Genomic DNA, 13,400 nt, shown 5'->3' with positions numbered 1-13,400 from the left:
TTGCGGCTGAGTTATGGTACATTACGGCTGAGTTATATTATGACTTATTGTAAGTTACGGCTGAGTTGTGGTTTTTTTTGTAATTTTTCACACACATGAAAAAATATTTCTACCTCGGCGATTCCGACGAAGAACCCTAATTATCGCCGCTTCTCTCTCTCTCATCTCTTTTGGCCGCGTCGATTCTCAAGGAGTCTCTCTCTTGTCGTCATTCCTATCGTATTTCTTCTCAAATTGCGTACATCCAATGTTATGAGAAAAGAAAATAGTTCTTGGTCCTCACATGTGGTTCTGTTCATGGTGAGAGTTGCTTTGAAGATGACAATAATGAAGACGAAGAGAGTGAATGGTAAACATATGGCACTAACTCGTAATCTCATTATTGTCTTGTTATTTTGCCACTATATCGAAATCTCATATCCCATTCTCGGGTTTTGTTTCATTTGTTGCAAAAAAGGTGTCTATGTGAGATCGGAATAGGCCAAGGAAAAGGCAGAAGACTAAAAAGAATAAGAAAAAAAATTGTTCTTCTCTCTCGAAGCCGACGAAGAACCGTAACTCTCGCCGCTTATCTTTCTCGTCTCTTATTGCCGCTTATCCTATAATCGGTGTGTCTCTCTCTTTCTCGTCGTCATTGCTGTCACATTTCTTCTCAACTTGGGTGGAGACTTTTCGTTTTAAGACAAAAAAACAGGGAAATACGAAACGTCGTTTACGGTTGAGTTATGATACATTGCGGCTGAGTTATGGTACATTACGGCTGAGTTATATTATGACTTATTGTAAGTTACGGCTGAGTTGTGGTTTTTTTTGTAATTGTTCACGTACGGGAAAAAATATCTCTACTTCGGCGATTCCGGCGAAGAACCCTAATTCTCGCCGCTTCTCTCTCTCATCTCTTTCGTCCGCTTCGACTCATACCGACGAGTCTCTCTCTCTCTCTCGTCGTCATTGCAATCGCCTTTCGTTTCAACTCGGCTGGAGACTCTTCGTTTTCCGACGAAAAAACAAAAGGGAAATACGAAACGTCGTTTTCAACTTTTTGTCTAAGTTATGCCGCATTGTGGCTGAGTTATGCTACATTAAAGCTGAGTTATGGTACATTACGGCTGAGTTATGCTACATTACGGCTGAGTTATGATATACTTTCTCGAGATTACAAAAAGTGTTTTTCGGGAAAGACCAACAATAATTATGTACACATATTCACACGCACACGCATAATAAAGTCATAGAGTATTATGTTTTTAAAAAATTATTCAAAATAATTCAAAATTTGAATTCAAATTTTATAAACAAAATATTCAAAATAATTTAAAGTTTTTGTCTAAATATAGAATAATACGTCACGGCTGAGTTATGCTACATTGCGGCTGAGTTATGCTACATTACGGATGAGTTGTGATATACATTCTCGAGATTACAAAAAGTGGTTTTTGGGAAAGATGAACAATAATTACGTACACATATTCACATGCATATGCATAATAAAGTCATAGAGTATTATGTTTAAAAAAAATATATTCAAAATAATTCAAAATTTGAATTCAAATTTTCTAAACAAAATAATTCAAAGTTTTGTGTCTGAATATAGAATAATACGTCACAGCTGAGTTATTTATTTTTTCAAGATTGACTAATGACTAAAACTTTAATTTAAAGGGACATTTGAATGTTAACATTAGCACTGGTTATAATAATGTAGAGATTAAATATATTATAATACAATTAACAAAAATCAATAACAGCTCTTTTACATTCTATATTTGATCAACTGTGTAGGAATAGAAGTATAGGGTTTGGGGTTTATCGTTTTGTTAGATAAGTTTTAAAAGGTACAAACCTGAGCGAATTTCATGATTTTTTTATGGAAAGTTAATAAAAGTGTTAACTACATATTATTAAAGTGTTTTTATTACATGAGTACATCAAATATTCACATCTACCATATTTGAGGTTTGGCCGAGTTATGCCAACGACATGGTTGACTTATTGTAGAATAATTCGAGGTTTGACCGAGTTATGCCAAGGACATAGCTGACTTAACGTAAATAAATTTGTGGTTTGGCTGAGTTATGCCAGCGTCATGGTTGACTTACACAGACCATTTCGAGGTTTGGCTGAATTATTGTAACGTTAACATGTAGCTCATTGTTACATGATGGTTCAACTCATTCAATCTGTAGTCATCGAGAACCAACTTCACAAGCTTTTCGTGTGTTCTTTCAACATCTATCTGCACAACTTTACACTCTTTATCGTCGGCGTTAAAATACATATTTGTGTTTTTTACCCAATTACCATAAATAACAATTACTAGAACCAGATCCATCAACGAAAATGAAGATTAGAAATGAAGAACCGAAGTGAAAATGAAGAACATAAGTGAAGTGAAGAACAGAAAATGAAGAACAGAGTGTAAGAAAAAACACGAGCTAATGGGGGACCTTTCGTATTTCCCTCGTTTATGCTGACGTGGAATTGTGCATTTGAAGTCGTAAGGCAGCCACCAAACAAATTTTAAACTCAGCCAAAATAAATCAGCCATCAACACAAATTAAATCAGCCACAACGTGAAAAATATTTAAGTAATTACTAAAATGTTTTTTAAGATGCCAAATTCAGCCGTAACGTCAATAAGTCAGCCGTAACGTAAAATAAGTCAGCCGTAACTGGAGGGTATATTAGCAATAAATCTTTTGTCTATAAGTCAGCCGTAACATGGTTGAGTTTTCCGTTAAGTCAGCCAATTACGACTGAGTTATGTCTCTGAAACATAAGTCAGCCGTAACGACATTTGATAACTCAACCGTTGTCGATAACTCAGCCAACCGGAGAAAGTTAAGTCAGCCGTGTCGATAACATAACTCAGCCAAACTTCTGATAACTCAACCATCGGACTATAACTCAGCCAAACTTCTGAGTTATTAGCCGTTTTCTCATAACTCAACCAGATTTTTATAAGTCAGTCGTAACTGTTGGTTGAGTTATGATCGTAAGTCAACCGTTGACCCGAAACTCAGCCGTTGTCCCAGAACTCAGCCATAACGTGATATAACTCAGCCGTAACGTACGTTATGGCTGAGTTATTGGTGGCACGCGCCTTTTTGTCTAACGTGGCAGTGGCATTTTTCGTAATTAATTTTGTCCGGTAACGTGTAAAAAGGGTACGCTGGTAATTAAAAAACATTTAAGGATAAAAAAAATTTTGGATGGTTTCCGTCAATACACCTAAAATGTAGTCCATCTAAGTAATTCTTTAATTCAAAATTAACATATTTCTCGTCGTTGGATATAAAAATTACCGCCAGCAAATACTCTGAATTGATTCTCGCTATTTTCCCGCTATTCATATGTATTAGTTTCATTACATTTCGTACTACTACAATACCGGGCCTAGCTGAGTAGCTAGTATGAAACTAGGCTTTAATCAAGATATAAGAAACAAAGCCCATCAGGCCCAACAAAGAATATCTCTAGGGTTTAAGATCTAGAACAAGGAGGCAGGCGATGAAGAACTGAATCTGTGTTGTTGTAGACGAAGAAAGAAAAGAGTTTGTGAAAAAAAATGGACGCAAACATGATGGCTGGATTCGATGGTCTTCCTGATGAAGACAGAGCAATTATGTCATCCATGATTGAACAGCTTCAGCTACGTGACAGGTTCGTCATTTCGACCGAACCTTCTTTTATCATTTGGGAATGTCGAAAAAACTTCGACTTTTAGACTTAGGGATATTGAATTTAAGATCTTTGGACCATTGATGTCTTACTTCACAAAGGTTCTATCCTGTTTTTGTAATGGGTTTGTTTTGTTGTTAGGTTTCTAGGCTTCATTGAACCAGTAGTGTCAAACTTGCTCTGTTCTAGTTGATATTGTTTTGTTGTCTGCTCTTGTCTTCATATTATTTTTAGTTTTGCAATCTGCTTTGACTCTTGTCTCTTGTTGTCTGACATTGAAGCTAAGAGTAAAATGATCTCCTTTAAACCAGAGTAGTCAGTTAGTGTACGACAGGTCTATCCTGTTTTTGTAATGGAATTGTTTTGCTATTAGGTTCTTAGGAATTGAGCAACTTTTCACAAATGTATCTAGGGAAGCTATCTATTTAGTTTTGATTCCGTGGAACCAATAGTCTCAAACTTGCTTTGATATTGTAGATCTTTGAATCGTTGATGTCTCATTTCACAACAGTTCTATCCTGTTTCTGTAATGGATTTTTGATCTTAGGCTTCATTGACCAAGTTTTCACAATGGACCTAATAGTCTCAAACTTGCTCTGTTCTAGTTGATATTGTTTTGTTGTTTGCTCTATTCAAAACAGAGGGGGAGCTTAATATTATTCTTCTGGTTTTGACTCTGTCTCTTGTTGTCTGACATTGAAGCTAGAAGTAATTTGATCTCCTCTTCACCAGAGGAGCCAGTTAGTGTACAACAGGTCTATCCTGTTTTTGTAATGGATTTGTTTTGTTATTAGGTTCATGGGCATTGACACAAGTTTTCACAACTGTTATCTAGGGAAGTTATATGTTTAGTTTTGATTCCGTGGAACACAATAGTCTCAAACTTGCTCTGTTCTAGTTGATATTGTTTTGTTGTCTGCTCTAATCATAACTCTTAGTTTTGCAATCTACTTTTGACTCTGTCTCTTGCTGTCTAACATTAAAGCTAAGAGTAAACTGATCTCCTTACAAACTTATCATGCACTGTCTATTCGAGTAGTTCTTTTTAATGTCCGAACTGAGAGATCTTTGCTTGTTGTGGTGTTTTTGGTTACTTTCAGCTTGAGGATGTACAATTCATTGGTAGAGAGGTGTTTTGTGGACTGTGTTGATAGCTTTACACGCAAATCTCTACAGAAACAAGAGGAGACTTGTGTTATGCGATGCGCTGAGAAGTTCCTTAAGCATACAATGCGTGTTGGTATGCGGTTTGCTGAACTCAATCAGAACGCATCAACCCAAGACTGAAAATGTCTGCTTCTGTCTTTTTGGTCCGAGAAAACCAGAATAAACCGGTTGTTTAGTTGTTCAGTTTACTCTGATACTGTTCTTTGAACACCAACTCCTCATGTACTGTGAAATTATATTTTGACTGTATCCAAATATGATTTTTGTATTTCATTGTTACCATTTCCGAATTTTCATTATACTACTGATTTGGTTTTCTTAAACAAAAGATTGTTAAACATCTTGAATCTTAGATTACAAAAATTGAACTTTGACGTTCTTTGCTGATACTAATCATAGTATTGAAGCACTTAGGTTATCTGCTATTTGTTCTTTAGCAGTTACACACTAAAGTTTTGTTTTGGTTTTACAAAAGCGAGAGAGGATGATACACCTCTAAAACCAAATGGCGAAGAAGATGAATCATTGAATCCTAAAACATAATTATTCAAAACATTTTGGTTTTGGTTACAGAAATTAGAGAATATTAAGGAACCCTAAAACCAATTGGGAAAGAAGATGAATGGCTAGTTCCTTGTTTTGCCAAGTCACTATAAATTGAAAATTAAGAGAGACTGTTGAGATTAGGCCTGACCAGTAGTAGTTCCAAACCGAACTGAAGTTTAATTGGTTCGGTTCTTCAACTCACAATTTTGATGGCCCCTTAATTGCCACGGTGTCGACTTACTGATTCACGTTAAGCGGTTAACTATCACCGTTTCGGCATATGTTGATTTTGGGTAATTTCTTATATTTTGGGTTGGGAATTTGAATTTTTAGTGAATTTAGGTTGATTTTTGCCGAGTATCATAGTTTGGATATAAAAATGCTGCCAGCAAATGGTATGGGTAATTTTGGCAATTTCCCCCTTGCAAAACTGTACATATTTACAAAAAAAAAAATCAAGAGAGTCTATTTTGATTTAACAGAAAGTTTGGTTTACTCAACCAAATATGATGCTTTTGAACCAAACCAAATTCTAATATCGGTTTAATTCAAGACAATTTTATCCAATCCAAACTGTTTGTAAATGAGTGACTTTTAAACCAAGTTTATATAACAAAACATATTTAATTGAGTACTTCTCATGAATACCATTAATATATATATTTTTCAAAAATACTGTTATTACTTATTAGTTATTTTTTTTAAAAAATATCATTAAAATATTTTTTTTTCTCCAAAAAAACCACAAAAATTTAAACAAGATAATATTGAAAAAACATTCTAAATCTTAACTATATCAGAAATATGAATTGGTCAACCCAAACTACAAGAATTGATATTTTTAATTTTTGTGTTTATGATACTTTTAGAAAAATAAAACTTTTGACATTTTTTAATGTTATACAAATAGCAGTATTTTTTTTTTTAAAAGTAAAAGTATTTAATGAAGTGTCCCTACTTAATTAATTCTACAATTATATTGTTAAATAAGAAAAGAAAATGGAATAAGTTTATGTACTCGTCGCTAAGGAGTTTAGCAAGAAACTTTCTCGGTACAGAATATGCTCACCTAATGGAACCATATATCATACATGAAGCCTCTAATTTTGAAGTGGTGGTCACTATAGCTACTCCAGCTTAGATTACTGATCCTGAGGTCCTGGCTCCATCTAAGGAAATTGAATTCCATGCTACAGCTAGGGAAGGCGAGGTCACTGCTTCAAGTGAGACCATTGTTCATGTTAAAAAGAACGCCACTGCTCAAGCTAAAAAAGGCCACTACTCCTGAAATCAGTTGGACAAATGCCCACTATTGCTTTATCACTTTTCCCGTTTTTGTCATTTAGTTTGTTTTTTTTTTCTACGCAATTAAGTTTCAAAAGGAAATTTGAAATAAAGGATAAATAATTAAACTATTGTCCATCTATGCATTCTATGAACAAATGTCAAGTATTCCTAAATTACCACTTTTATAAGATTCAATCATTTTTTCAAAAAAGATTAAGAACAATTTGTAAAGAAATGATAATAAAGGCATGAGAATACTAAAAAAATTAAAATATGCTATTTTTGTTGTCGTTTAGATTGATAAAATTTGATCTACAAAGTTTAGAATACATATTCTGAAGTTTAGAATGTGTATTCTATACACTATACATGTTCTACGAAATTTAGATTGTGTATTCTACACATTTTACATGTTCTACATAATTTAGAAGTCATTTATGTTCTACGATATTTAGAATACTAAAGTATACAAAATTTAGAATACATATTCCATAGTTTCCTCTTTGTTCAAAAAAATTAGAATATATTTTCTAGCATTTACTCATGTTCTAAATTTATTAGAATGCATATTCTAACGTTTTTCTATATTTTATATAAAAATATACCTTTTACCTAATTTAGAATTTATTTAATAAAACGGAAATGAAAACTAACTAGACACATGACAAACACAAAACTAAGCCATTAATCAGATTATCAAATCAACTATTTTAAAGTCTTAGTTTTAAAATTCACACGGCACAACGAGTCATTCAAATTAGAGCAAGCCAACACACATTTATATTTATAAACGATCCAACAATAAGCACTCACTACATAAACTAAAGATGATCGTAGAATCAATAATCCACTCAAAGCTACTTCTACTACTTTACTTATATTAGTTCATACTTATATTTGTTTTTACTTCTTCGTTTCTTTTGTTCAAGTTTAATACTAATATTTTTAAATACTGCCATATATCATGTCAAATTAGTAGATTACTTTGTATAAAATTGTTATTGTATGATATTGAAATACAATTTTTTTCTTCTAACGAAATACAATTATGATTGTTGATGTTTTTGCAAGATTTTTTTAAGAAATATATGCCCTATGGAAATTTAAATAGTTTTACAAGAGTTTTAAAATATGAGGGTATAATGGGATTTTAATTATATTAAAGCATAAATGACCAAACATCTTATTATATAAAGTTGGGTTTTCAAAGTTAGTCATTAACAAGATCGTAACTCGTGTTAATTGAATTAATAAGATGTCGACACATGTCAGAACTTAACAAGATTGTGACACGTGTTAATTGAATTTATAAGATGTCGACACATGCCAGAAAATTAGTGATAAGAAATTATATATATTAGTTATCTAAAAGAATATTTTCAAAACAGAAAGAAGAAAATAAAATTTCAGGAAATTTAACAATTACTTAGGAGTAATCCTAAAAGAAAAGGATAGTATTTATATAATAAAATTATTAATATAAAGTTATTAATACAATAAGTTAGTCATTAATATAAAGTTATTAATACAGTAAGTTAGTCAACTATAAGTTAATCTTATAAAATATTTGATATTATGTAATATTTAAATATTTTCATTCAATAAGTTAATATAATTAAGTTAGTCATTAACATGATCGTGATATATGTCAATTCTATCGATAAGATATTGACATGAGTTAATTTAAGATTTTATGTTGATTTTTTTTTTACATGTGGAATTTATTTAACAAAATTATGTACATGAGTCACTCCAGTTTCCAAATACAACTAGGAACAAATTAGAGCAAATAAAACAAGAGAAAACAGTTACAGTCTTTTATGTCGATTTTGGTTTATAAATAAAGAGTAGAGTTTAGATTACACAATTTATATAAGATTATTTATTGGTTTCAATTTATAAAAGAGAATTAAGATTTAGATGGTACAATTATACGAGATTATGGGTTTAACTAAATAAATGTTTTTACTTTTTCTAATATGTTATAACTTTTTTAATTTAAATGTAATCTGTCATAGTACAATTTCATTGGCTAAAACAAGAGGGGTCGATAAAAAGGAACTGAAAAAGAGATATTATTAACTTAAAATTAGGGTAATAAAAGTTCAATATAATTCGTAGTATAATGATTTCTAGAACAATTGTTTTTCCAAATATGTAATTTTGTATACTTTTATATTTTTTGAAAAAAATCTTAATTATTTTCTCAACATCACTATAACTCATTTTTTGCATTGATGTATAGTTTGTAAGAACTTTACCATCAAATTTTGTAATAATATTAATTATTAAAAGTACAAGAAATTGTGCAGTTAAAAATATATGCAAGAATATTTTTAAAAAAACTAGAAGTTAGGAAATAACATATTTTTAGAATAAGGGTATAATCATGTTAAAGGTATAATTGCTAAATTAATTTTTTTGAAAATTTCGGTAATAGTAATATTATGTAAAATAGTGAATAGTTCACAATTTTTTTGGTGATCGATAAATTAACTTTACTAAATTTTAATAATGAATGTTTAATTACGATTTTTAAATATGTATGATACCTAATTAGTTTTTTAAACAAAAAAATACTTACTAACCTAAAAAGTATCTATTTTAAAAATATACTTTGGATATAATATGCTTACGTTAAAAAATTTTAATTTTAATTTTATTTTGAAAATAAATATCTCGTCTAATAGACGGGTCCTAACTCCTAATCTATATAAGAAAATATAATACTCAGTTAATTTTATGATAATCCAAATTTTAACACATGCAATATTTTTAATTCACACGTGAAAACATAGATAAATTAGAAAATATAATAATTTTAAGAGAAGTTTTGGGAAATACCCCTTTTGGTGTGTCTCTTTTTAAAAATACCCCATTTATCTATTCACTTGAAAAAATACCCCTGTTTAAATATTAAAAATTATAAAGTTTTATATAGTTTATAAGGTATTTTTATATAATAACTACTACTGGGAGATTCGATACAAATGCTTCAAAATATTTTAAATGTTTTTTAATCGTTTTTATAAGTTTTATAAGGTTTTTAAAAGGTTTTTATAAGTTATTTTTACGCTATTTATGAAAGATATATAAAATCTTATACACATACAAATGTAATCTGTGTATATATTTATAAGATTACACACATATTTCGATAAATTTCAATATTTTTAGTGGTTTTTTTTATAAATTTTGAAAATGGGATAGTTTTTAGGGGGAATTTCAAAAATACCCCTTTTCATATACCTCTTTTTAAAAATACCCTCTTTCAAACTCTATTAAAAAACCCACTAAAAATGTTGAAATTTATCCAAATATGTGTGTAAGCTTATAAATATATACACAAAATACCTTTATATGTGTATAAAACATTATATACCTTTCATAAATAGCATAAAAATAAATTATAAAAACCTTATAAAAATCGTATAAACCCTTTTAAAAACCTTTTAAAAATCTTATAAAACTTACAAAAACGATTTAAAAATATTTAAAACATTTTAAAATATTTATATCGAATCTCCCAGTAGTAGTTATTATATAGAAATACCTTATAAACTATATAAAACTTTATAATTTTTTATATTTAAAAATGGTATTTTTGAAAATGGATAGATAAAGGGGGTATTTTTAAAAAGGTTACACCAAAAGGGATATTTCTCAAAAATTCTCTATTTTTTAAGAGAGGTATATGAAAAGGGGCATTTTTGAAATTCTCTCATAATTTTATAGGTATGAATCTTCAATTGTTGATGGAGATGTTTGTATATCTTTAGGAGGATTTTTTAATCTGAAGATATTATAAATTTTTGTTTACGTAATGATTTTAAAATTTTAATACATAAAAATATAAAAAATGAAATAAATAATAATTTTGTTAGGTATAAATTTTCAATTATTTCATGAGAAAATTTGCATATCTTTAGTTTTGTTATATTTTCTAAATTTTAATCTCATTTCAAATTATTATAATATTAAATATAATTTACACTAATCTCCTATCTAATAAATATAAAATGCATACATGGATGGATAATAACTTAATTATTTATCCTTTATTTCTAATTTTCCCATTAAAAAAAAAAGAGAAAAAAAAAAAAAAAAGTCTCGTAGATGAATAATATTTTTGACGGTAAAATAACTCTTAAGTCTTAAGTAATATATTTAATTAGATATATATAAATATCTCATTCGATATCCCAATTCGACGTTAACAACAAACCCTTGCTTCTCTTCTCATCTCTCTTCCTCGCTTCGAAACTCGTGAAACCATGGCGATTAGCTCCTTCAAGCATGAACATCCTCTCGGTTCGTTTTGAAATTTCCCCTTTTTACACATCTCTTCTCCTTCGATTTAACCCTAATCGATCAAACTTGTTGATCTTCGTGTATCTCTCTCATCGTAGGGTTTAGAAATTTCTGAAATTCTGGTTTCTAATTTTAGGTTTCGTCAATTAGAATTGCTTTGATTCTGTATGAATTGATCATTGAATCGATGTTGAAGATGATATGATTCACTTGTCTCTCTTGATTTTGTTGCCTGCGTCTTTTTAGTTTCTGGATTGAAACATGTTAAGTTTTCGTTTTTGTTTTTGATGATGATGCAAATACATAGATTATAATCTCTGTTTCGAGTGGAGAAGAATGTTAGATGTTGAAGATACTAAGATTCACGTATTTGAGTCTTGATTTTGTTGCTGAGTCTGTTTTTGGAGTAGTGAACAAGTCTGGATTAGTGTTAATAATCTTGATTGAAACGTGTTATGTTATGTTTTCGTTTTTGCTTTTGATGATGATGCAAATACATACATTATAATCTCTGTTTCGAGTGGAGAAGAATGTTGTTGATCTTGGAGATAATAAGTTTTACTAATCTCTCTTGATGTTTTCGCTAAGTCTGTGTTGTTCGCGGGAAATAGAATCGCTATATCAGTACCTATAGTAGTGAACAAGCCTTGATTAAAACATATTTTGCTTTTGTTGTGGATGCAAATACATCAGAATCTCTGTACAAGTGGGGATGAATATTGATGTTGATAAGGATCTCTCTTAATATTTTTGCTGAGTCTGTGTTGTTGATGGGATCAGTCCCTTGAGTAGTGTAACTGTACTATAGTCTTGATTGAAACATATTCTGTTTTTGTTTTTGTTTTGATGAGAATGCAAATACATTAGATACTCTGTTTAAGTGGAGATGAATATTGATGTTGAAGTCTCTCTTGTTTTTGTCCTCCTAGAAAGTGTTGTTCACGGGATTAGTCCCTTGAGGTAGTGTAGTGTAGTGTACTGTACATAGTCTTAATTTGAAACATGTTCTGGTTTCGTTTTGGTTTTGCTGAGGATGCAATTAGATTAGAGAAGACTACTAATGTGTTGAAATTAATGGATTGTGTGTTTTTTGCTCTTGAATGTTGCAGAAAAGAGACAAGCTGAAGCAGCTCGTATCAGGGAGAAGTATCCAGATAGAATACCTGTATGAATGAGAAATTCTCTATCTTCTTTCAAGAAAGTGCATACGAGCTTTGTCTTATTTTGTCTTTAATTGTGCAGGTCATAGTCGAGAAAGCTGAGAAGAGTGATGTCCCTGATATCGATAAGAAAAAGTAAGTCTTGGCTTTACGTGAGAAATTCTGTGTGTTTCATGTTTTATTTATGAAGGGTTCCTTATGCGTTGTTGAGATAACAAATTTGGCTGACTTATTGGAAAAACTTCAGGTACTTGGTCCCAGCTGATCTGACCGTTGGCCAGTTTGTTTATGTTGTACGGAAGCGGATCAAGCTCAGTCCCGAGAAAGCTATATTCATTTTTGTGAAGAACATTCTACCACCAACAGGTTAGATATAGACGCGTTCCCTAATCATCTACTCTTCCAGTTCAAAGAATCATATATTTTTGTCAGTTTGGAACTAATAGTAGTAGTGTTATCCTTCTTTTGCAGCGGCCATAATGTCTGCGATTTATGAAGAGCACAAAGATGAAGACGGGTTTCTATACATGAGTTACAGTGGCGAGAACACATTTGGGATCTTCTAATCCGCTTGGAATGTGTGGACGCATCAGATTATCAATGTACAGTCTTGTCTATTTCTTTGCCTGTCTCTAGTTTTCATAACATTGGACGAAGCTTTTGAAACTTGCATAAACTTGCATGCTATGTTATGAAGATGATAAGCTCTTCCATTTATGGTGTTACACGTTCTTACCTTATTGCTACACTTAATTTCATTCCTAGTTGTTATATAGATGAAGATTTAAAGGCCATGTTTTCGTTAAATCGATTCCTCTGCTAAAACATTGGCTGGCCTTTTCACTAGTCGTTGAATCCTTATGGTTCCAATGTTCTCAACTTTACCAGTAAAATCAGAAGAAAAACAAAAAGTGACTTGATGACAAAAAAAAACATAAAGTGACTGACTTAATATATATCAGAAAAACACACAATAATTTTTTTTTGCAAGAAAACCCTCCACATCAAATAAATGCAGGTCAATACTACAATCTCAAAAGTACCCCGCAATATAACCCTTCTCTATTGATGACGTGACAGTTTAAACACCTTCCTGTTTTGAAGATAAAAAAAGGACAACATATTGATTTTTTTAATAAAAAGTTTTTACAAAATTGTTTGTCTTCTTTGTTTGCATCTCTACAACAATAAAGAAAATATGAAAACATATATATCAAAATTGAATCCCTTAATCCAATTATATATATA

The 13,400-nt window shown here is 30.7% G+C and overlaps 2 protein-coding genes across 2 annotated transcripts; both read left to right on the top strand.

Moving 5' to 3' along the window:
* The first annotated feature begins 3,513 nt into the window (after positions 1-3,513).
* LOC17892710 (mitochondrial import inner membrane translocase subunit TIM9) lies at positions 3,514-5,152 on the top strand. Its single transcript, XM_006298813.2, has 2 exons — positions 3,514-3,663; positions 4,782-5,152. The coding sequence occupies exons 1-2, from the start codon at positions 3,569-3,571 to the stop codon at positions 4,966-4,968; spliced, it is 282 nt and encodes a 93-aa protein (XP_006298875.1). The 5' UTR covers positions 3,514-3,568; the 3' UTR covers positions 4,969-5,152.
* Positions 5,153-10,892: 5,740 nt separating this feature from the next.
* LOC17893697 (autophagy-related protein 8d) lies at positions 10,893-12,910 on the top strand. The gene is made up of 5 exons (XM_006298775.2): positions 10,893-10,992; positions 12,102-12,157; positions 12,235-12,287; positions 12,400-12,518; positions 12,624-12,910. The coding sequence occupies exons 1-5, from the start codon at positions 10,956-10,958 to the stop codon at positions 12,716-12,718; spliced, it is 360 nt and encodes a 119-aa protein (XP_006298837.1). The 5' UTR covers positions 10,893-10,955; the 3' UTR covers positions 12,719-12,910.
* The last annotated feature ends 490 nt before the right edge of the window (positions 12,911-13,400 follow it).

Source organism: Capsella rubella, unplaced genomic scaffold, assembly GCF_000375325.1.
Source record: "Capsella rubella cultivar Monte Gargano unplaced genomic scaffold, Caprub1_0 scaffold_3, whole genome shotgun sequence".
Taxonomy (NCBI): Eukaryota; Viridiplantae; Streptophyta; class Magnoliopsida; order Brassicales; family Brassicaceae; genus Capsella; species Capsella rubella.
The sequence above is the reverse complement of the archived record's forward strand: the minus strand, read 5'-3'. Positions and strand labels throughout refer to the sequence as shown.